Source organism: Perca fluviatilis, chromosome 9, assembly GCF_010015445.1.
Source record: "Perca fluviatilis chromosome 9, GENO_Pfluv_1.0, whole genome shotgun sequence".
In the NCBI taxonomy this organism is placed as follows: Eukaryota; Metazoa; Chordata; class Actinopteri; order Perciformes; family Percidae; genus Perca; species Perca fluviatilis.
In genome coordinates, this window is record NC_053120.1 from 23378435 (window position 1) to 23403992 (window position 25558).

Sequence of the window (25558 nt, forward strand, 5' to 3'; positions counted from 1 at the left end):
TCTATCTATCTATCTATCTATCTATCTATCTATCTATCTATCTATCTATCTATCTATCTATCTATCTATCTATCTATCTATCTATGTAGATATTTTCTATGTCCGGACCGCATAGTCTATTTGAAAAACAGCTAGATGTGTCAGTGTAGCTGTGTTTGACTCTTTATTTATACTGTTTGCAAAAGTAATTATTAAAGTAACATTATTATGTACTTAACATGAACAGTTCATCCTGTATTATCTGAGTAGCTATTATCCGACTGTCGCGCCTCCCCTAAAGAGAAAGACCCCGCCTGCCGCTGGATCTCAGTTTCCATAAACGTTCATCAGAACAAAAACAAAGTAGGTATAGCTGGTTCTGTTGGTGCACTTAAAACTAAACTCGCACTTACTACATCGTATTTGCATTGGACGATAAACCTGAGTGATTTGAGCAAAAATGTCTGTAAGTGAAAATCTTTTTATTGCTATATCTGTTTTTCTGATTAGAAACGTTAGAACTTGTAGAACAGTTGCGATTGACAGAACGCTGCTTAAACAGTATGTTATCATTTGATAAACATAACATTATACGAAATGATACATTGGTAATCAGTTGATAAATGACGTGTACAGCGGGAATTTGCATAAATGTGCTTTAAAAATCATTATCTGTATTCAGTACACAATTGTAGCTTCTCAGGCTTGCCTGGACATGTTTGTGTACTTGCTCTAAGTAGCAATTCATTCATCAGACTGTAGGTGGCGTTACGGTATAACCAAAACATTAAACAAACTATCATCGCATCGTCATTCAGGGAATAAGTTTATAACACAAAATATTAATTTAACTCTTTAAAATGACATATTTAATAATTCTCTCATGTCTGATCTCGGTTGCAGGATAAAGATCTGTTGTACCCTCGTCTTGCCAAGGAGAGGAGTAAACACAAGAAGAAGAGGCTGGTGCAGAGTCCCAACTCCTACTTCATGGATGTAAAATGCACAGGTAAGGACTGCACCACCAGCTAATTTTCCTCACTGATTTTCTAATGTGTTTCATTGTAATTTGTATTGTAATCTATACTCACCAGGGTGTTACAGGATCACCACCATTTTTAGCCATGCCCAGACAGTGGTACCTTGTGCAGGCTGCTCTATAATCCTCTGCCAACCAGCAGGGGGGAAATGCAGACTAACTGAAGGTAAAACAAATAAATAAAAAGCATACTGTATACATATTTTTAATGTTGCTTAAGTTATTTCTCCACGATGTGTGAAAGTGAGTGGATAAATGATGATTACAGTTTGTATAAAATAAAAGGTGAAAGGTTTCAGTTATATCCTTGTTACGGCCTGTGGTAAGATATTGAAATGTTTGATTTTTTTTTTGTCTGTTTAGGCTGTGCCTTCAGAAAGAAATATTCCTGAGCAGAAATGTGCAAAACATTCATGACAGGCAGCAGAATGGAAGAATGGACCATGGAAAAATGAGTCTGAGCCTCACACTATGTGCTTTTAAGTGTGTTAAATCCTTCGTAGAGAAATATGTATCTTGACCATTCTTGATCCATATCTTGATCTCAGTGTTTCATAGTACAGAGCAGGAGAGGAGCTATGGAAGCACAAGTTAAATCATACACATCCAATATCAATACACATTCCAATATGCTCAGATGGAATTGTATATATAGCCAATTGATATGATGAAGCACTTAATGTACAGTGGTTTTTACTACTTGTATTGATTAAGTAAAACATGTTATGAAATCTTCAAAATGCACAAAGAGTCCAATGAGTCATGATTTCTGTAAAACATTTATTAGGTTGACATAGAGGGAGTTGGTAAATGAAATATTATAAAATGGTCTCGGGCATGTGTGAGACCCTTTCCATGGCCCTGGCATGAGATGAAACCATGATGACCACCACAAACAAAAATAAAACATTTTTTAGAATTTATTGTCTGTGTTATGTGTTCTTTGGTCTTGAGAGTTCCCCTAGCAAAAAAAATGAAGTGATGTAAATGAAACAAATCCAAAAATAATCAAAGCAATACAATTTCTCAAATACCTAACATTATTCTACTATATACAATAAGTATCCATGGTTGATACAAGTTGACTTGAGCTTCCAGTGGTTTGGGGTTCAGCTCGCTTATGTAATACAATATATTGTAAATCTGTTATATTGGCTACATTATGGCATGGCAATGATGAAGAATGTGTCAACGGTCAGGTCAAGCTTAGGGAAAGGCAGTACAGCTTAGAAATGCATGTCACTGCAAGATACCGTACATGCACAGCTCTCAGCTTCTGCACAGATCCCCACATTAAAATAGAGTAGAAAAACTTTTGATGCACATAAATACATAAATGTGCATCTTCAACATGTAGGCCTCAGGATAATTGGGGATTGGCAAAAGAGGCAAGACGCCTTGAGTGACTGAGCAGCATGTGTGTTGACCTGTTTATTAATCAATGAAACCTTTCCATAAGGCCACCTGTCCATTTGACCACTGTGCTGTTTAACAGATTTGGGAGGATACTGCTAAAGACAAGCACACATAAGCCGAATGTCTATTGTCTTGTAGCGTTTTAGGGTGGTACAGCATGATCAGAAAAACCAGACTGTTGACTAACTTCATATCACCACTGGGTGGCACTTCAGAGCCATACCAATGTAGACTGAGCGAAACCCAACACCATCTGTAGCATATGTATTAAAATAGACAGAGGCTTAATGTATGTGCACGTCAATGAAACTGAGCCAGTTTAAGTGGTTCAGTGACCAAATCTGAGGTTTCTTTCTGTGTGTCAGTTGCCAGTTCTTTCTAAATAAGTGGTCAAAAATCATTTCTGAGGGGGGATTTCTGCAATCACAGGTGGAGATAAAAAAGAAGAATGGGGGCAAAATGACTTCCCATCTTAAAAAAAAAAGAAAAGAAACAAAGGTGTGCCTTCGGAAAAAAAACAACTAGGGAGAAGCATTAAGTTAATCCCCCTTCACAGGGGGAATAAAGATTTTACAGCTCGAAATGTGGAATGGAGTCGAACATTTAAGAAATGTTACATGAGGATCTCATCCTCTCCAGCTTCCTCTCTGTGTGTTTATAAGCTGTTGAGTTCCTGCAGGGTCTGGTCCAGGACTTGATGCATGCCAAGATTCTCCTCTTTGGCTTGTGATAATTTCTCTGGAGAGAAGAAGAAAAGTGACACGGTGAAGAATCAACCATCAGCAAATAATACTGCTCTGGTCATGACAATCTATTCTCCTTTATAGGTTTGTCAAACAACATCCATTGCAAAACAGCACATAGCGCTGTTTTACTGGACAGATGTTTTGCATAACTATTTTGGTTAAAATTGTGCCACATGCAAAAACCTCAACCACACCGCTGTGCCTTTCATGCATAAACTGCTGACTGTCATTCTTTGCCAGAAGACTGTTAGTAGATTACAGTATGGACTTTTTAGTGGACTTGTGTGCTACATTTGTTGTATTAGATGCTACCTTGTGTACTATTAGTCCATACTTGAACACACGTGACTATATGTAATATCAGAAACTGAGATAAAATGAGATAGATTAACAAGCAAAAAAGTGTTTTAAAGGGTCATAGGGGATTGTAAACTGCATTAAGTCACACAAAAACCAGAGTAAATCTCACCTTGTCTCAAATAAACTTGCTGATAATTAGAGGTACATGTACATTAACCAACACGTTCACAAGATCAAACTGTTGGTTACCTAATTACAGGAATAACATAGTGCATGGCAATGTACACACCGTAGCTGAGGTTATGCATCAAATGTTTTACTGAGATATACAACTTGTATGAATAATCAAGAACAGATTGACAAAAGCTGTAAAGTAGGAAAGAAAAAATATTTTAATGAATTATTTTCTGCATAGTAAGATGGGAAGAAGGCACATACAGTATGATCCACAGAGAGAAGATGAATTCAAAGCACAAGACAGAAAAAGGGAAGTGAGAGAGAGAGAGAGAGAGAGAGAGAGAGAGAGTCAGAGCATCTACAGAGATGTCATGTCATTGAGGGCATGGTCCAGCTCCTCACTAATGGCCTTGTACTTGAGCTTCTGAGCATACAATTCATCTGGAGGTCAGAGGTCGACAGGAAGTACAGGCAGGTGCCAGGGACAGCAGCGACACAAACAAGCCGAAAGCAGGACAAGAATGAGAGGCAGATGGAGGCAGAAGAAGAAGACCAGAGGGAGGAAGGAGAAGACAAAAAGAAAAATAGGTCAGGCTTTTTAAAGATGCAGAAATGCATGGAAGAAAGAATGATGCATATCTAATTACGCTTGCGGCTCTTTAGCTGGGTGAGCTTTGAGCATTTAAGCCTGCTTTGAATGTCTCATAAAAGTGCTACAATAACTCTATAAGCTCAGCTGTCTGTGGTCCAACAACTTAATAATGCTGATCTAATAGCCTCTGAGCACATTCTGTCCTCTTTGTGCCATGGCTGACATGTAGTAGTCCTTCAGAAACAAGGGTCTTCCATTAGCTTAGGAGTTTCAGTACATTTGGAAGGGAGCCCTTTCTTTTCCACAGAAAATATGTGCAGTGTTGCTGAAATAGGACACTCCTTGTGGGGTCTATGTCAAAATGAATGCAATTGTGCATGTGTGCATTAAGATGGATTAGAGTTGGCCCCACTGACCTACAGGAAACTCCACTAAACTATTTGCTTGTGGTTCATAAACAAACATGTTACCTAATTTACTGAAGCTGAATGCAACCTTAGGTCCAGATGACTGGTTGATCATTTAAAGACAAGTCATAAATTGCCTTTGTCTGGTTGTGTTAGAAAAATGTGAAACTATGCCATGTGAGTGGAACTGATCTCATACCTTCCAGGTCATCAATGGACTTTTCCAGTTTGGCCACTGTCCTCTCTGCAAACTCTGCACGGGTTTCAGCCTGACGGAAACACACACACACAGTATGTTACATGGTAAAGAAACAATTCAGCATACAGGACTGGTATGCTGCAGGTTTTCAAGAGCTTGTTTTGTATCTTCCAAAGTAATCACAGAAATGACAAGTTTCATACGTTCACGTGACATTTAGGTTTTCAATGCATGCAGATATTAAGCTGATAAAATGAATAATGACCATCGTAAATCATCAATTCAGTAACAAAAATAACTGTTTGCGATATAAACTTTATGATTACGTCAATCAGTTTTTGACATTTCGGCCTTTTTTTTAAAGATGCATACATTGGAGGAAGATAGGTATGGGGTATTGGAGTATGGGGGATGACATGCAACAAAGGTCCAGAGACGCTGCAGTTACGGCATTGGTGTCGTGCCCGTTCATTGCTGATTTGTTTCACTTTAAAAACATACAATATATGCTCAAATTGTGTGATCACTAGAATCACTATCTCACCTCCTTCAGTTTGTCAGTTAGAACTTTGATCTCCTCCTCGTACTTGTCTTCTTTTTCTGAGTACTGTTGACATACGGAGACACAGAGAAAAACATGACCTAATCAATGGAAGATATCCAAACATATGCTCATACTCTCTCTCTCTCTCTCTCTCTTTTTTTTTTTTTTTTTTTTTTTTTTTTTTCTCTCTCTCTCTCTCTTCTGTATCATCCAAGGATTATAATTGCTCCAACAGCTACGGCACCACTCCCTCTGAGGAGTGATATGTTAGGATGAAGGTAGTGGCACGAAAGAGGCGTTGGTCTTGCCGGGGAACAAGTTCTGCTGTGATGCCAACCATAGTACACATGACTGAACAAAGCGATGACATCTACTGAAAGTCGAGCAGTCATGTGGTTAGCCTGGCATGCCATTTTACTGCCTGTCTGTACCTGGGGAGGAATTTTACGTTGTAAACAGGAAGAATGTGCTGCAGGTCTCTACTGGCTGCTGGATCACGTATACCGTAACACCTTACGCCGCCATTAGCCCTGCATATATAAAAAACAGCCACAGTGGCTAATTTGTCATGCGGTGGATCACAAAGAGTTCAGGTCTTGCACTCTTGATACATTCAGATCTTAACAGCCTGAGGGGAAAATAAATGGTTGCGTTGTAAGTAGGACCTGATGATACACAATTATAATGGAGGTAGTATAAAACAATACTTTGGTGATTTGGCATCCCTCCCTACTCACTCAAATTACTGTCCATTGAGCCATGAGAGCAGCCCAAATGATAGGATACAGGGAAATGGAGATGAGTATGTGCTGGGTGCCAGACCTGGTGCTCAGTATATAGGACTGTTGTATATATTTAGGTTGTGTATTTGTGAAAGAGAACGAAAGTAACTCCATTAACCATCAGCCAGCTTCATATATTTGCATAGATTCATATTTGCCAAAATGAGTAGAAAATTAAGTTTTACCATTGATGCATTTTAAGTAGATACATTCATAATCCCAACTTGGTAAACAAGTGTTTTTTACTCACACTTTGTAGCTAGCCTTTCACATAGTCCTGACATGATGCTTATCTTGGACATTACTGGATAAAAAAAAGTTATGTTTGCTGCAGTCTGATGCATTTTTCCTGTGTGGAAAAACAACACTAATCTGGCACCTCAGGAGACCAAAAAGTATAGTATAAAGTATAAAGTATTACTTTACACTAAATGTGTATTTCTGCTGCAGTGTCTAGTTATTGATAATGCATCATGACTCACACGCAGCATGTCACTCACCTTCTCAGACTGGGCTTCTAAGGACTTCAGGTTGTTGGTCACATTTTTCAGCTCCTCCTCCAGGTCCCCGGCTTTACTGTGGAGAGGGACCAACATGGTATGCTTGGTTTTAATGGAAGAGCAACAGGTGAGGGCATGTGTGTATTTGCGCTTGTGTTCGTGCGTTGACTGGTTTTACCATTCTGAGAGCTCGGCCCTCTCCTCAGCTCTCTCCAGCTCTCCCTCCAGGATCACCAGTTTACGGGCCACCTGGGACGAAAGACAATCAAACATTTTGGACTTGAAGTACATTGTCCCCGGAAGGCAAGAGCAGGTCAGATTAAAAACAAAATATGAAAATGAAAAGGGGAGTGCATCCCAATTTGAAGATGTCTGTCTTTCTCCAAACCAGCTCCCGTTGTCAAAGTCTAACCTCCTCATATTTACGGTCGGCCTCCTCGGCGATGTGTTTAGCCTCCTTCAGCTGCATCTCCTGAATCTCCATCTTCTCCTCGTCCTTCATCGCTCGGTTCTCGATCACCTTCATCCCTCTGATTGGACAAGACATAAATAAGGCTTTAAATTATGTTGTGAAAGCCAGGTGTTGCAGTGAAAACATGTTCTAACACACAGGCAATTGCAGGCATACATGCACATAAACAATATTCTAATCTAAATATCAAAGTTGAATCTTGTTTAATGCGACTGACCTCTCGCTCTCGTCTGCGGCCTTCTCAGCCTCCTCTAGTTTCTGCAGTGCCGTGGCCAGCCTCTCCTGGGCTCGGTCCAACTCCTCCTCCACCAGCTGGATCCTACGGTTCAAAGCGGCTACATCACCCTCCGCCTAAGAGGATGAGAAAAAAGGGTGAAGAGAGAAATTTAGTTAATCAACTTTAAATCACCCAAGCTGGTCTTCCCTTCCCCCCTCTTCCCCACCATAAAACAGGAAGAGAAGGAAAAGGCACAAAGAGGGAAGTGGGGTGAAGCAGCTTGTCAAAAATGTATGAACATCTAGAAGAAAAAAAATATATAGCAACCTGTAGCTATGTCTGCACAGCAACAGTGTAACAGTGTAAAAATCAACACTGATAAGTCCACTCTTAGATAAATTAATTTAAGCTAATTTATTAGGTTGAGTGATGAGAGATAGGTAGAATAATTTAACGTCATGCTTTTTAATTTGTTTATTGTTGTTTTAATATCTTAGCACATATTCTTGGTAATTTCTACCATTTTTCCACACTGAGGAATCTTCCATTTTTAAACTTAACCACTTCCGTTTTCAAAAATGATTATGTGTTTTGGAATTACTAAAGGGTAACTTTAGCAAATTTTCCCCCTCAGTTAAGACTTTTTATATAATAAAGACTTTTCACCTTTTCTCTCATGCTGCAAGTGGGCAAAGCTTTTAATGTGTTTATGTAAAATTAGGATTCAAAAACTAAACTTTATAGTGTATTTAAAGTAACTTTAGTGTTTTCCAATGTTTCCAAAGAAACTGTGCATCTTCTTTTGAAAGCTTTTGTCTGTACTCTGTACTATCATATTAAATCCACATAAAGAAGTCTGACTGCAAGTAAACTAAAATACATCTGTAAGTGAGATACTGTAATCTATTCTTTATGCTCTCTAGGGCCATTCATGTTTCCCAAATCAATAGATGTCAAGCTGATGAAAAATAAGTGAAATTAAGACAGCTGGAGGTTCCTTGAGGGTTTGATATAGAAGAGTGGCCTACCTGCGATGAACACAACTACTATCTGCTGAGACTGGACATAAATGTAATCCTTTTTAATATCTGAAGATCACGGGACTTTGGATTTGAATGAAATGTTTACAAAAACTCAATTTCCGGAGACTGTGAATGCAGAAGTGGGTCAAGTAGGGTGGACAAATGGGCTTTCTTCTCATCTGCCTTTGGTAAACAAAGGCAGAGAGAGGAAAAAGAAAGCAAACAGACAACTATACAGGCATTTCCTCTCTGTTGGACAGCAAGTTTATCCGACCACCACCTCCTAGGGAGCCGCTTTCAAACTGGAAACAAGCCCAACTCAGTTTTCATACAGAAGTAACCACAAAGAGACCACTGTAAAAAGTTCACAACCAGGCAGCTCAAACAGCACTACATAAATGCACTTTTGCTAAATTATTCTTTCAAACCCAGAGTACTCACACAGGTTTACTCCCTGTTACTAAAACGAAGCAGCTGGGGATTTCTTAGACAAACATATGTTCTTCTGTGCTCAGTTGCAGGGCAGCAGTTAGTAGGTCAGTGACTCATTAGCTAGTCATTCAGTCCAGAAGTCAGGTTGCCTGTCAGATCAACAGACAAAGTGTCTGCAATTCAGCTTACAGGTAGGTGAATCATTCCGATACGCATTTGGCGAGATAAAGTCATTAAGAGAAACATAAGAGAAAGGATTGGCACTAAGGAGGAAAGGTAGCACTGCAGAGAGAGGAAGAGTGATCTTAGAAAGCTCAGAGGAAGCGTTATTAAGTCTGTTTGTGCTGAGAATAAGAAGACCTTCATCCAGACTATTCTTCCATTCTGTCATAGACTTAATATTTCAGGAAATGAAAGCATGGTTTCCTGCTTGTTGGCAGCTGGCACGGGCCACATTTTTAATTTTTAAGATTTTCTCCCTCTAGCCTCCATGTCATCCTAGACTGCTGACTAGCCAGTCAGTCTTTCCACCTCTATTTCTCTCTCTCTCTTTCTCTGTCCTCTCCCAGGTCCTGCCCTACTGCACCCAGAGCTCACAGGGGAGGCCGCTGATATGAGACAGGAAATGTCTGTCAGACTAGCGCTGACAAGCCTTAAAACAGACAGCACTTGATAGAGGAAAACATAGTCCAACGCTGAATGAATGAAAAGTCATAAATCGGTCGAACATCTTGAAATCTCATTAGCTATGTCCTTCACACAGGTCTGTCGACACTACATCTAGCTGGTGAGAAATGTTGAACAGAATTAAACCGGAGCCTGAAATAACAGATATTATTGTTACTCCGTTAGTCCTGAGTGAAGCAATGTGCTGTGAAGAATATCGTCTGCACACAAACAAACATGCTATTCATGAGCTGCTAGGTCAGCTACACCGGCACATCAGTCACTGTAATGCACTTCCACACACACACACACACACACACACACACACACACACACACACACACACACACACACACACACACACACACACACACACACTGCAAACATGCAAACAGGCACTCTAATTCTGTCAATCTCTGCCTCTCAAACAAACATCACCAGCTAGCAACCGGCTAGTTTCCTGCCCAGTAAAATGTGTGTCGTCAGGCAACACACAAACACAAAAACCTAAAGTCTTAGCTAACACCACTATGGTGCTAGCATATCTACACTCGCAAGCCAATGTGTGCCACCTGGAGTGTTATCTGTCATCGGATTTACCCAATTACAGGAAGGGGAATCCCCTTATGAACAGAGGCAGCCTTGTGTCAAGTAAAAATGCTAATGTGCATACAGTACATACTGTCATACTTCTTATTCACTCAGCCATGACGAGAGAAGAGATGAGCTTTTTTTCTTTAAGTCCCGAAGGTTATGCTGAAAATGTATTTCCTTATGCAGCTTAATAAAAAATAATTTAACCAGTGCTTAAAGCACAGCAGCACAAGCTCTTTTAGTATTCTGAGCTTTTGCATGAAAATAATAAATGTAACAGCAATGTTTAGGCAAACATCACTGAAGAACCACTAAGTCACAAACGACAAACCTTTACTCTGAGAATAGACTCTAACGTCACTTTACAAATGAGGATCTTGAAAAAAGTGACAGGAAGTCAGCTGCCCAACATTATTTCATTTCCTCCCTATGATTGTTCTTTCTTTCATTGCTGGTATTATCTGTGTCTCTGGCCATGCCCCTTTCCTTTAGCAACCACTTTGCATTCTTGGGCTGCCAGGGACGCACACTGCCTTATATGGTAAAACAAACTATGGAGAATGTTCGTGGTGGAGTATCAGGGAGATTGTAGCAGCCACACACACACACACACACACACACACACACACACACACACACACACACACACACACACACACACACACACACACACACACACACACACACACACACACACACACACATATATCTGTAAAGATACTGACGACAAGTAGCTGCTCTGTTATCAAGCTAGCTTAATATGTAACACCAGTGCTTTCCAAGAGGAGAGTTATATGTCAGTAACTGCTGGCTACATAAGCCAGCTCCCTTGGACCAGTTAGTGCCTTGCTAAAGGACGAATGAAGTGTAAGATTTGTGAGGAATTGTAAGATTCTTGAAGGATTTTTAAAGAAATAGTTCAACATTTTAGGAAATTTGCTTATGTGCTTTCTTGCTGAGAGTTAGATGAGGAGTTCGATACCACTCTCATGTCTGTACAGTAAATATGAAGCTACAGCCAGCGTGCAGTTAGCTTAGCTTAGCATTAAGACTGGAACCAGGGGAAAACAGCTAGGCTGGCTCTGTCAGAAGGTAGCTAAATCCACCTACCTGCACCTCTAAAGTTCACTAATTAAAATTTGTTTTTGTGTTTGTTGTGTTTGTTTAATCTACACAAAACTCAAGACTTATTCTTGGTCGGTTGCAGTCACCTCTCAGTCTCCACTGTTTGGCTAGCAACCACACAGCCACAACAAGACATTTTAAAACTTAAATTTTTTTTGTATGGATTAAACAAACATGTACAGATATGAGAGCAGTATCAATCTTCTCATCTAACTCAAGAAGAGACTAAAGGCAAGAAAGCAGTATGCAGATTTCCCAAAATGTCAAACTATTCCTTTAACAGTCAGTGCTGCCTGAGCAGCATCAATAGGTGAGTGACACAAACTACAACATGTTGGAATACAGGACACTAATGTGCATTTCCTTTCACCTCTCTGTCACTAGTCTCAACCGACTACATTTACATTACTATGTTTTCTTTTGCTACATTTACGCCTCGCGTCCACAATACTACGGTGTTTCCGAGCCCCTTAAACAGAGCCAGAAACATGCTCAGTGTATGCAAATGGTCATGTTTCGTGCGTTGTCAGATGTGTTTATATGGACAATTGTCTGGACGGAGATCGCTTTTGTCTTAAAACGCCGCTTAAAGATGAGAAGGCAGTAGTGTAGCTGTGGCCTCAGTAAACAGTCTCCTTCCTGACTTGAAGATACAGCACAGTTCTACTGGGAATGACTTAAGAAATACCTGAGTGTATTAGAGACAAGATCAAGGACAATTGGAAGAGGAATCTAATTATTGGCTAATTCCAGGGCAGTAGGCTAATGAGCTGCACAATGCTGTTAGCGTTCAGGGGAAGTTATTCCTGACACTGCTGCTTGCTACTCTGAATGTGTGTAATCTTTTCCCGTGAAGATCTGGCATGCAAAGAGAGCTGCATTCAATGTATAAGCCAACCTGTCATGAGGTGTGATATGTAAAAGAAGGTCATTAAACTTCCAGACAAGCATCACAATGAGATCTCACTGTGCAAAAAAGAATTTGTCAGACTTTCACACAGGTCTTGTTTGAGTGTTTCGTTCTGGCTCTGCCGCATAATACTCAAGTGTCTAATCCTGACTAAAAGTTCCCTGCAAACCGATTTATAAAAAGGCCCTTCTGGAATCCACGAAATATACTGGGAACCAAACTATTTAGACCGTTTTCCATCTTGGTTTTGTTGGAATTTACATCAACCTAATGACATTTTTGGAAAACACCATAGGTCTTTAATTGTGTGGTCTCTGAACAAATAGAGGGCGGGTGATTTAACTACTAGCAATCCTAGCAGCAGTTTATCTTAGCAGTAAAATGTTTTATACAGTTCTTTCAGGCTAAATGAATACCACTTGCACTATGCAATACTAGCACCAACATGCTAACAGAGGCAGATATCCTGCTTTGACAAAAGCATCACTGAAAATGCTTTAAGTATCTCACTGAACTTAGCATGCATCCATAAATGAAAAGACCGGCATCATTTCCATTCTCTAAATGCTTCTTAATGACATTATAGCAAATTTAGCTTTGCTAGCACCAACCCGCAACCTTGGCCTGCATAATCAGCTAAGCCACAAGCCACTAACATGGGAGTTTTCTCCAGAATGCCAGCGACTGCCAAAACGTATCAACATGTGGCACTTATATTTGGAAAGTTGAGCTATTCCCAGGGAGAAAGTCCAAAGAAAACAGTGAAACCAGGAAGTAAATCTTTCCACAGAATCTGCTGTAGTCTGCGAGAGGCCTAGCAGAAAACCGTCAAACCCAGTGACCACACCAAGCAGCAAACAGATGAAACCTCTAGTTCAATTTGACAAACTGATCATGAGCTGAGGGAAGTATGTCTAAATAAATTCCTGCAATTAGCTTTCAATATGAGACTTAAGGGGTGTAAAATGAGCACAGTTGTCATGTATGTAGAAAATAAATTCAGTGTGTCAAGGAAATCCAATGTAAATGTCTTACAGTAGATGAAGAAATTGCATGAATGGAGACAGTGGTGTGTGGACATTTAAGATGTGTATTAAGTATTAAAGGGGAACACCACCTAAATTTACAATTCCAATATGTTATTTCCATGGCCTAGGAAAGTACAATCAATATTTGTAAACATGAGCCGCTCACTCTCAAAGCCAGAAACCAGAAAAAGTAAGGGTCAAACTTGTGATGTCATCAAGTATAAAGTCTGGGGCCATAGACAATGAATGTTTGTTTTCTTTTTATACCCAAACAAGCTTTATTCTCGTGTAGTGTTCTCAATTCCCAAAACTGAAAATGTTCCCATGTACCCAGAACATTCCCCTGGTGCCCTGTGTCATCTATAACATCTCTCCGAATTCATTGTCTATGGAGCAGTTCCGGACTTTATACTTGATGACATCACACATTTGGGTTTTAGCACTCTAGTTTTTGGATTTGGGGGAGAGTTGTTCATGTTTACTAATATTTTAAGAATAACATGAATTTTGAAAATGGGCGTAGTTCCCCTTTAAACTTTCCCTGAAGTTGTACACCACTGACTAGAATCTACGTAAACTTGTGAAGAAACACTTCAGTCCACCACACACACTAATCTTCTTGTTGATCAGGGACAGAGCTCAGGGACAGGAAGTGTTGGGAGTATAAGCACAGGAAGTGCTGTACCAGTCGGCAGACGACATCCTGGGAGGGGCAGCCTGGGGAGTATTGGAGGGAGACCTGGTTCCCAACGTGTTATACCTCAGTGGAGGTTTCGGAGTTCCACTTCCCTTTTTATCTGTTTTTTCAGTTATCACCATGACAGCATTCAAAAAGTTCAAAAAGGGAAATAGATACATTTAAGCTTTAAATTCTATGCTATCTTTTATTGTCATTTTTGATAATTTGATTGTTTTGTGGTTAACCAAGTCATTATTTTGTCTCACAAATATAATAAAATAAAAGAATATGTGTATCGCAGAAGCAAATATCACAATTGTGCTTCCATATTACAAAAAGGCAGGCAATCTGGTTGATCTGAGTTGCTCACACAGCTCTCAGGGCCTTGAATGAAGTAGAAATCATCATCTTTGGCCTGACTCTCAACTCTGAAAAAACAAGTAACTGCTGTGAACACTATGAAGAATGAACAGCTCATTGAGAACAACAGACGTAAATAAAACACATCTAAGCAGGTCAAATGAGCCTTTGTCATGTCTCTGTAATCTGACAGAGCCTTAAAGCATTACTAAGCGGTTGAGTAACATCTCTAGAGGCGTCAATACCACACTATAAATAACACAAAAGAACATATTATTTTCTAGTTAGATATGTTGCCAAGTGGGGTTTTTTTCTGATGCTTTCACATTTTCAAACAATGATTCATTACCTTAACACACTCAGCAAGGTTCCTGTTTTGATCTCCCCAAGCTCCAATGAAAAGAGTTTTTGTGCCAAGGAATAACTGCAGGTTGCCCTAATTATTCACATATGGGACCACACCAACCTCGCCACACAAATGCACTGCTCTGTTTGACTTTGAATGCACATGGAGTGAGCAGTGTGACAGCTGAAACTGCTTTAACACATTAAGGCTGATGGGGATGAAATGGAAAACATGTACATTGTAAAATGTAACATTATCTACTCTGCAGATAAAGAACCAATTCATCCCGCCTATTTAGCATTCATAAGCAGTATTGACACTTGTAATAAGTAATTTTCACACTATAATATAGTTATATGCTCATATGTTTTTTTTAAGTGTTTATTGTAAACACATTTAACTCCTCTCTGAAGCATCCATAACTGGGTGCTGGTATATACACAGATAATGAATGACACTAACATATAACACAGTTGTATCTATATCAAATGTCTTAATTGGAAAAGTTGTTATTAATTGTTGAGAATACTGTAAAATGTCCTTATATCTGCTTATGACTACATTTAAAAACAACAATTTTGGTATATGTTTACATACACAGCTCAAAAATTATAAATAGGGGGCATTAAAGTAAAGTGTCACTGTTACCGTAATATTTCTAAAATGCAGTTTTGTAAGTGCATGTTATCCTTTTGTTTTCTACTATTATTTTGCAAGATGTGTCATGTTTTTCAAATGGTGGATTTGTTATTTTAAGATTTGAATTCTGAATTAAAATACTGTTAATACAACAAACTCATGTGTCACTACCTTTGGCTCTTACACAGTCACTGCACTCGTACAAGTGGTGGAAAATGCCTCATCAAACATCAGAAATTCATAGGAGGTGTGTGTCTTACTATCCCAGAAGATGAAATGTTAATATGCACTATGAGAAATCTAATACAAGTCATCCATCCATTTACTATACCCACTTCAATGCTTTTGATCAAAGTATGCCTGCAGGTTGGAGATTCCTCTGAACAAAACAAACATGTATAAGCTCATTACATTTATCGAAGAAGAACAGAAGCCATCCACCAGCCAATCACCACACTTAATGTTGAAGTCAAGGTACTTTATATGTCCCAACATGCATTGACAAACACTGTGACCTCGAACTTAAAGACTTTAATTAATTTAAGATAATGATTACTGTCACCGATGTGAATATACAAGTTCTTACAGAACGAATACCCACAAGCTGACCAAACGCCCAATTGTCAAATTGGTTCAAAGTTACCTAATAGGCTGTCTGTAACAAAGGGGTAAGTCCTTCAGCACGCCAGCTCCTTTCATCATCTCAGCTCCCATATCTTTACAGCCACACCTTGCCCTCCCACTCTCCTTCAATCTTTCTGCTTGTCCTGTCATTATCCAGCCCCTATGCAAAGGATATGGCACCGAATGCCATAAAGCAGCACGTGAAACAAGTCAAGACTGTCACCTAACTGTGTTGCTAAGCATTTTTTCTCCAATCCCACCTCTACCTTTTCTGTGTAAAGCTGCAACACACGGATGTGGGCAGAGTCAAGAGACAGGCAGGTGACAGACATGGGTGAATACTCAGAAGAAGAAAAACGGATGAGTCACTTTCAAAACTTCCATTCAATGTGTCTAGTTTGAGAAACCACACATTTGTGGAACTTCAAAAATGACTTGCTAATTACTTCAACTGCTGCTAATACTGTGCGTTTAAATGTTAACACATGAAAGTGTTGAAATTAGGGCTGCAACTGACGATATCTTTCATTATTGTTTAATGTTCAGATTAACAGTTTGGTCTAGAATGTCAGTAAATAGCTAAATATGGCCATCGCAAGTTCCCAGAGCCCAAAGAGACATCTTCAAGGTTATGTTTTGTCTGACGAACAACAGTTCAAAAACCCAAAGATATATTCAGTTCATTATCAGGAAAGACTACTACACCATAAGATATTCACATCTAGGAAACTGGAATCAGTTTTTGTGATTTTGGCTTTGAAAAAATAAATCCTTAACGAGTAACTAATGATCAAAATGGTTACTGATCTATTTTCTGTTGATCGATTAAGTGAGTAATAGTTTCAGCTCTTGTTGAAAAAGGCACATTTTCCAGACTATTCCTTTGAGTCCCTAATAACAGAGTAGGCCTACTTTTAAGTATATGCCCTTTATTTTCCTATCATCAGTGGAGGCAGGATGGTATGGTGGTTGGGCGTTCAACCAGGCAGCTGCTGCTGGCACACATCCACCACCCTGCTGAAGTACCACTGAGCAAGCCACTGAGAGAGTAAGTAGTGAATATCCCTGGAGAATCACAACATTATCCCCTTAATCTAAATGCTGGCAGCTCTAAAAGCTGCTAAGACCTCATAAGTAAGTAGTTACAATATAATTATGAACACAATTTGTATTATTAAGACGTAATCTGGTCAGTCGAATAGATTAATTAAATTATGTACAATAGGTTCAATGCTGTCTACGTGGTCTACATTATTCACTGTAGTTTTACAGAGGCCTGTGAATCAGACATCACTGAGCATGCGCAAAGACCTGCAGGAATCCAAACTTTTTTTCATTACAGACCAACGCCTTGCATTGTGGCACAATCACGCCCGCGAATGAATCAATGACATGAACTAATATGACTTTTTAAGAGCCTGAGAGGTGAGAGGTGAGTCTGGCGGATGATAGCAGAGCGGAGCGAGGATATAAAAGAGAGAAAAGACCTATAAAAAAAAAAAAACAGTCGAGGATTTGATTGTCTCACTTTCTCTCGGAGCTCCCGTTCACTGTCCAGCTCTCTCTGTAGGACCTGAGCCCGGTCCTCTGCGTCGTCGGCCTGCTGCTGCAAACACTGAATCTTCCTCTTGACAGCATCCAGAGAGTTCAAACCCGCCATTGTTGACTGTTTTGTTACTTAATTTAAGACCTCACGTAGAGAAAAACGCTGGACTTTTTCTAGGTTGTGCAAAAAAATTTAATTAGCTACTGCCTCCTGCTTATTTGGTCTATTCAGAATAATAAAATAAGGGGAAAAAGTGTTTGATTGTTGATTTAAAAAGACAAAAATCGATGTAGGTCCAAGGCCAAAGTCTTTGGAATGTAAAGGAGTCGTTCAAGTGCAAGACAAGTTATATAACCAGGAAGTCACGGCGTCCAGGTGTTCTCCAAATGTTTCTTCTGGTCTGTAGGAATGATACGTTGATGTGCAGTATAGAAAGTTGTCCTCAGGAATGTTGCAGTTTTTGGTCCGGACACTTCAGAGTTTGAGGAGGAGGATTGGAAAAGCTGCGCGATGAGGAGAGCGGAGAGCGCCAGACTGTGCCGGAGGAGGAGAGAGATGATTGGGATGATGAGGTCAGAGAGGGCGGGGCGTGTGTGTGTGTGTGTGTGTGTGTGTGTGTGTGTGTGTGTGTGTGTGTGTGTGTGTGTGTGTGTGTGTGTGTGTGCGCGCGCGCGCGCGTACGTGTGAGATCCCTGTGACTGATGTGATCACTGCTACGACGAAACTTTCAAAAGAAAAAGGAAAGCCACGATGAATTAATTTCAGATCAAATGGCGCAGTGCCAATAGTTTAGATGTCACACACAAACTTGATTTGACAGTGAAATTTTCCTTTACAGACTGAAGTTCGAAGTTTCCACTCTGCTTGAAAACATAGTATATGCTGTGTATTTGAATGCTGAAACAGCATGGTCGGTATTGGCCCCAATTACTGACCTTATAAAGCGGATACCATGGATAGGCTACCGTGACGTTAGAGGTGCAGTAGGTAAGATTTATAAAACTAACTTTCTGTCATATTTGCTGAAACTGACCCTATGTTCGAGTAGAACTATATGAAGCAGGTAATAAAAAAAAAAAATTGGCTCCTCTGGCACCACCTATTTGTGCTATTTGCAAAAATCCACATCTCCCTGTTCAGATGCACCAATTAGGGCTGGGGGGGGGGGTGTCATTCTCCCTTGTGGGGAGGGGTTTAGGAGACCGTTTTGGGCTTTAGCAGAAAAGGGGGAGGGACTGAGAAGTTGTCCATGTTCAAAGTCCTGGATTTCGCAATCCTACCTACAGCACCTTTAAAGTGATGGTTCGGAGTAATTTACCCTAGGGTCCTTTGCACCATGACCTCGAGCCAAACACCCCCCCAGAAGCTTTTTTCACTTGGGTCTAACATTGGGCGAGTTAGCGTAGAGTAGTCTCTTTTCAGTGTTGTAATTTGTAGATGTCCCTAAGCACTCGTCTCACAGCAGCAACAACAACAGCAGAGAGCAGAAGCCAGCAGGCAAGTGTTATTTACATAAACTTCTGGTGTACTTACAAACTTTCCAATCCATCGTTTTATGAGTGCATAACCTATTTGTACTAGTGTAGACCTTTGGTATCATTTCGGGCATTATTAGTGGGGTCATTTACGAGATACAAACGTGGGTCCATTAGCCCCTGCGCTAAGCTAATCAGCGGCTAATGCTACTCTACGCTAACTCGCCCAATGTTAGACCCAGGTGAAAAAAGCTTCTGGGGGGGTGTTTGGCTCGAGGTCATGGTGCAAAGGACCCTAGGGTAAATTACTCCGAACCATCACTTTAAATACAGTTTCTTTGAATGTCATCATAAATTGCAGTGATGTATAACACTGGTATTGACCACTGATATCGGCAAATACCCTGAATTAGGGTCTCAGAATCAGTTTTGGTAGAGAAAAATTTGGATGGTGCATTTCTACTTGAGGGGTCGCAATATGCTGCTACAGTCTTTCTTTTTTTCATCTTCCCTCTTTAATGGGAAACCTCAGAAGGCAACATCTCTTCTTAAATGATTTAAAGATCACAGATACGGGGTCATGATTTAGCATCACCATGGCAATAAATGGTCACAAGCTAAAAATATTAAGATGAGATAACATGGTATATTGTTTAGAGCTAGACCGATATATTAGACGATATTAACTCGTTATCAGCATACATGTCGATGGAAAAGTAGTCTCGCATTGCCAGACCTTCCTCCCTAGTTTCCGGCGGCACATGAACAATCCCAGAAGTGGAACATCGTCAATATAGACTAATCAAAAACTAGCAAGAAATTGCATTACAGAAATATAAAAAATATGATATAAGGTATTTAGTGTCCCGTTACATAGTTTGTGTACAAGTTTATTTCTGTAGCTTGTTCTTATCCTTTTTGTAATAACCAAATTTAAGGAATCCTTACTAAAATGTTTATGTTATGTGTTTATATAAAACACAGATTTTATTATCAAATATCATTATGGATACTGACTGCAAAAACCCAGCATCAGGGAGGCTACAATATCATTTGATGATGTGCTATATGATAATGTCATATGATGCTTACATTCAGTGTAAAGTTTTGGCTGCGCCGTTACATTGTTAGTTCTACTCTTGTGCATCATTTTTGCAGTTTACTGTACATTTCAGTTTCAGTATTTTTCAGTTCAGTACTTTAAACATTTGACAAGTAAAAGGATGAATCATTAGATATAACATGCAGCAAACTAACCACATGGGGTATGTATAAATACATAAATGACAAAGTCGTCCTCACAAGATGATATATTACGGGCAAATCTGTTAAGTAATCATGCATAATCATAATAAGTATTTCCATTTTTGAGGAACCGTGTGACTATTTGTCTTAAAGGAGTGAGCAATCAAACATCGTCCACCACCCGCCTGCTCGTAGATGATGTTCACTGTGTGGCTGTAAATCAGATTTATGCTGCATCCTTCAATTTTCTCTGCTGGCCCTGCCTGTGTTTACTCTCTCAGTTTCCTATTCACACAATTGGCCCTGTGAGCAAACATGTTGTCTGGACGAGCAAGTAGCAGGCCAGAAGATCTCTTCTCGACTCGCTTCAGTTCATGTTCAGTTCAAATTCATTCCTGCTGTTCACCGTGAAGAAGAAAATCTCTTACAATCAATCTCATCTGTTGATTGAACCCCTCTCTGTCTGATTTGCCCCTTACACCGGAAAAGCTGGACGCATTGATTTCATTAGACACAGGAGTGTGGGGCTTTCTATTTGCCTTAGCTGCATTCCTGACATACCAGAGCCCCCCCTGTCTTCTCCCTGCTTTCTCTGCCCGGCCGCCCCCACAGTCCAGCTTTCCCCTAAAACAGTAACTATTGCTGCTGTAAATGCTGTTATAAATACCTGTATTTAAAAGTACAAGATGCCACCCTCTCTGACTCTTACCACCATTAGCTCTCGGCATCCTTTATGCAAATGTTGTGATCTAACCTCCTTAAAACAGACTCTTTTTTATGTATCACAACTGCTTGCTTTTGTGGGGTCTTTGACTCACACTGTTGTGCTTCCCCAGCCCCCTCCAGGTTTCCAATCTGGTCGTGCTCTCTGTGTGAATTGAGATGTGTAATGACTTGACTGCTGCCTCTAATAAGTGACATGTGAAGGGGGATTCATGGAAGTGGAGTAGAGCAGCTTTAGTAGCTGGACATGTTTGTGTGAATATAATTCACTGTAAATAAAGTAAACGTCTATTTTTAACAAACATTTAGAGTGGAAGGAAGCCTTACCTAGTCAGGCTCAAACCACAACTTCAACAACTACTTTTTCCAGGGGCCCACTTGACCCACTTTACATGTGAGGCTTCTCAGAACTGTTCAGAGTTTATTTAATCACAGCGTGAGGATAATCCAGTGTGTCTCAGCCTTAGTCCCTATGTCAGACACTTCCTTTCTCTTTGTGTGTAGTACAACACTGCATTTCCCTGGGATATCCTCCACAAGGCTCAAACAATACCACATCTTGGTGGCAGCTGGGAGAATTTTAGTTTTTATGATGGTTCTTTTTGCTTATTTACCCTGCACGGTTTGCTTAGTAATTTAGTTGGAATGACTGGCTTCTTAGCGATTGTTATTAAAAGTAAATGTCACTGCTAAACTGGTATGATAAGTGATATTTTATCCATATCTTGGAAATAATTGACTCCCTAATAAGGACTTTGTTTATATTTGAATTCCCCCCTCTCTCTATCTCACACTCACACACACACACACACACACACACACACACACACACACACACACACACACACACACACACACACACACACACAAACAAACGTCTGTGCACAGATGCAGGGAGGAACCACCACTGACAGATATACAGCGCTGTGGTTTGCGGTGTTGCCAACCATCTAAAATATGATCTTTCTTTCCAGATTGCAGCTGATTAGCCACAGGACAACTGACATGTCCAATGTTCCGCTACATTTACTGAAATTAATTATTTGTGTATACAAAAACATTCTCGCCAATTTGAGAGTTAGTTTGTGTCTGATGTAGAGGACACAGTCATCCCCTTGAATGATGACTTTATATAAGATTCATATAGGATTCAGATCTTTTACTGTAATAAACGTACCAATACTACAGTGTAAAATATTCCATTACAAGTAAAGGTCCTGCAATAAAAGTTTACTTAAATGGGAACTACACTGATTTTACACATCAAAGTCGTTTAAGTTGTATAAAACTGTAGAGGGAGCTGCACAAAAAGTGTCTGAGGCAGCATTGGTTGGGGGGAGGGGGGGATTACGATTTTGAAAACGAAAAGATCAGATGGGTGTGTGTGTGTGTGTGTGTGTGTGTGTGTCTGTGTCTGTGTATGTTTGGGTGCGGGGGTTACAGTTTATCCATGTGCTCATCTTTCAGGAGTGGCTACACAGGAATGTATCAGTCTCTGAAGTGCTCCAACCATTCACTGTGGATCAAAGTAAACCCACAGCTGGTACTGGCTTAGAACCATCCAGCTGTGGAATAATGGGCTCTGGTTTTCAGCGCCATGGTAAGTGAGTATGTGTCAAAGTCGGAAAAAGCAAGTTATTAATGACAAAAGCAGAAGCCTCTTGTCAATACTACTTTCAAACTCTTGCTAATGATTCAATAGGAACAGTACTGTTCATTTTCATTCAAGTGAAGTTAGTAAACTCAGTTGACCCAGACTCCCCTGTGTGTACGTGTGTATGTACAGTATGAGTGTGTGACCTTTCACTTACGTCTGCAGCTTTTATCTCAGACAGTTCCAGCTTCTCCTGAGCGTCTTTCAGGCCCTCAGAGAATTTGTCCAGTTCGTCCTCCGTCTGCTTCATCTTCTTCTGGAGGTCCATCAGCTCCTCCTCCAGCTACAACAGGAGAGACTATTAGTCCAGTTCACTACACTGTCTTTGCTCAGTGTGTTTTTATTTAAATGTTATAGATTATTTATCTTTTTACCCAACTCCGTTCGGCATGGAAATTTTCTGTGCACTGCTGCCTTTGTGCTAACTCCACTATTGGATTAAGCCTGGCAGGCTTCCAGCACGATGGCAGTCTTAAATTACAAATCAAACACTTTATTTCAATGGCTACTTTTCAGGTTTATTGTTTTCTTAAATTATTTGAATGTGTTGACAAAGGACATTTTGTGATGACCTGATTATATCTGTCTTATAATATGTCAGCAAGCAATGCATCATCAAGGCTGTGTTGTAGATGTTGATGAAAGCCTTTTACCCTTGCACAGTTAATCATATGCAGTGCACCCATCCATATGATGCACATTGCACACATCATTTGGGTGATATGAATGTAGATTGCAGAAGTGACACTGATCTGTGTTTTTGTTTATTATTTTTAAAGAAATGGCAGAGCAGATTCCGAAATCCAGTGTGACAGGGTTTACATTTTTATGATGTAAATTGAGGGAGCAAAAGCAGTATCAGATCCAAATATTGGGCAGCCCGTATCGGTCATCGGCTAAGGCTGATGAAAAAAAATCGGTATCGGCATCGGCACAAAAAAAATCCATATCGGTCGATCCCTATTCTATACAGTTCCATTCTATACTGCTCTGTTTCGTTATGTTCCGTTCCATTCTGTTCAGTCCAATTTTATTATATTATGCTCTGTTCTGTTCATTCTATTCTATTCCATTCTATTTTACCCTATTCTTTTCTGTCCCCTCTTTAATAGACAAATCTCACTCTAACAAAGTTAAATGAATGCACTGAACCCTGGATGAGTTTTAACCCCAAACTTTCACCAACTTAAAAAAATCCTGTTTATATGAGTACAATAATAGATCACAATCCATTATGTTTAGTGTGTTTGTTACTGCGTCTAAATAATAGTTCAGTGTGATGGGACGCCGTCAAAGCCTAGGTGTTTGAATTTAGACTAGTGATAAAGCAGCAGATTTGGGAGTCTAAGTGACTTCATGATGTATGGGAACATTTAAATGGTAATGGTTTACTATCAGTCTCTCATGACATCAACCCTGGTATGCAGAGCCTAATCCTCTCTCTCTCTCTCTCTCTCTCTCTCTCTCTCTCTCTCTCTCTCTCTTTCTCTCTCTCACACACACACACACACACACACACACACACACACACACACACACACACACACACACACACACACACACACACACACACACACACACAGGGTTAAGTGTTCCACCTAATCAGTGTCCCCCCCCCCCCATGAAGTGCTTCTGATAATCCTACTGAATTCCATACTGTTCTCTTCTGGTGCCTAAAAATACAGCTCTTATCAGTAAGAACACACATGTGCCTGGGACCATGTGTGTGTGTGTGTGTGTGTCTGTGTGTATAATAGCCCATTTGTGTCCACATGTATCCATTTGCATGCTTCTTGTGTGTGTTGTCTCCTGTGCTGGCTACACCTGTCAAATAGGCTTTATGAGAGACAGACGAACTCTCTGCAAACTGGTGCTGGAGGGATGTAAACAAATCATGATCCTGGGTGGTCTCATCACCTGAAGTGGCCAAATCCACTATGAGGGGGATTTTAACAGTTTTCTTTGAGCTTCACTTTAAACAGTTTAAACAATTACTACTGCCCTATTGTTACTACATTCATCTCCTTTTGATTCCTTTAAGTTGTTTGTGGTGTTCAGGTGGTGTGGTGACTCAGGTGGGTCCCCATAAATAACTGCATAGAAATCCACCCTGATGAATAAAAGCTGGTGTATTTTTGTGATGCTTGCATTTTAGCTGGAAATTAAGTACATGATTATCTTAAACAAAATTGAGATTTCGACAGTTTCAAGAGCTTATCCTAAGAGCGTTGCCTGGCCTTTTAAGGAAGTGTTTGCGTTTCCCATACCGTCACTAGGATTTGTTGAATTTACCCTCCAGTCTCTGAGCAATATTTATATTTCTTTAGCTGTGATTCAGCCAAGTAAAGAAGTAAATTAGCTGTGAGGAATGTGGAATAGATAAATGTGAAACGTGTTTACAGGCAGTTTCCTTAAAGGTATGTCTGGTATGATGATTATCTTAAGAACTGGATGAAGAGAGAAGCCTTAAGTATGGCTTATTCTGAGTCTGGAGCAATTTTGGCAGTTATGTTAATCCATATCTTTAATATTACTATTTTATTTGCTATTTCATTAATCAAAAACAGCATCTCTGATCTCTGTAACACTTTGGCACTGCCTTTGACATCACGGCTGACCCATCCATCTCTTTCTGTTCTCCTCTTTCATTCTCACCTGCTTGCATTTGTCCTCTGCTGCCTTCTTGTCCGTCTCTGCCTGCTCTGCCCGGTCAATAGCATTCTCCTTGTCCAGTTTCAGCATCTGCATTTTCTTCTTGATGGCTTCCATGGTGGCTGCTTGGTTGGATTTCCCTGTCCGAGATGTTAAAAAATGCAGCCTCAAAAAGCGCAAGTCTGTCTCCTGTTGTGTTTAGATGTAGGAGGTCTTATGTACAGTGCTGGAGAGAGCTGGAGTCCAACAAGGCTGCAGAGAAATAGAAAAAGAGAGAGACAGAAACGGGGAGAAAGTAGAAAGGAGACAGAAAGAGCTGTGAACAGAGATGGAGAGTTGAGCCCTATATGGGTAGTTATTTAAACTGCAACAGAACCTGCCTCTAGTCTCTGATCACCTCCTTCTCCTCCCATGCTCTCACCCCTCCCTTCCTCTTTTCAATCTTTCTCTCCATCCTCTCCCTCTCCA

General features: G+C 40.1%; 2 protein-coding genes across 5 annotated transcripts; one reads left to right on the top strand and one right to left on the bottom strand.

The window, feature by feature from the left end:
* Window positions 1-296: 296 nt before the first annotated feature.
* On the top strand, window positions 297-1941 carry LOC120565078 (40S ribosomal protein S27-like). Its single transcript, XM_039810429.1, has 4 exons — window positions 297-445; window positions 883-988; window positions 1074-1184; window positions 1382-1941. Exons 1-4 carry the CDS (start codon window positions 440-442, stop codon window positions 1408-1410), a joined length of 252 nt encoding a protein of 83 aa, XP_039666363.1. The 5' UTR covers window positions 297-439; the 3' UTR covers window positions 1411-1941.
* On the bottom strand, window positions 1785-25558 carry tpm4a (tropomyosin 4a). 4 transcript variants are annotated; one of them, XM_039810425.1, is made up of 9 exons: window positions 25094-25558; window positions 22596-22721; window positions 7371-7504; window positions 7094-7211; window positions 6860-6930; window positions 6682-6757; window positions 5400-5462; window positions 4856-4925; window positions 1785-3172 (listed from the first exon to the last, which is right to left on the bottom strand). In XM_039810425.1, exons 1-9 carry the CDS (start codon window positions 25205-25207, stop codon window positions 3090-3092), a joined length of 855 nt encoding a protein of 284 aa, XP_039666359.1. In that variant the 5' UTR covers window positions 25208-25558; the 3' UTR covers window positions 1785-3089. The 4 variants fall into 4 exon arrangements, with proteins under 4 accessions (XP_039666359.1, XP_039666361.1, XP_039666358.1 ...); XM_039810424.1 differs by lacking the exon at window positions 1785-3172 and adding an exon at window positions 3850-4098 and having other exon boundaries at window positions 25094-25549; XM_039810427.1 differs by lacking the exons at window positions 22596-22721; window positions 25094-25558 and adding an exon at window positions 17324-17881.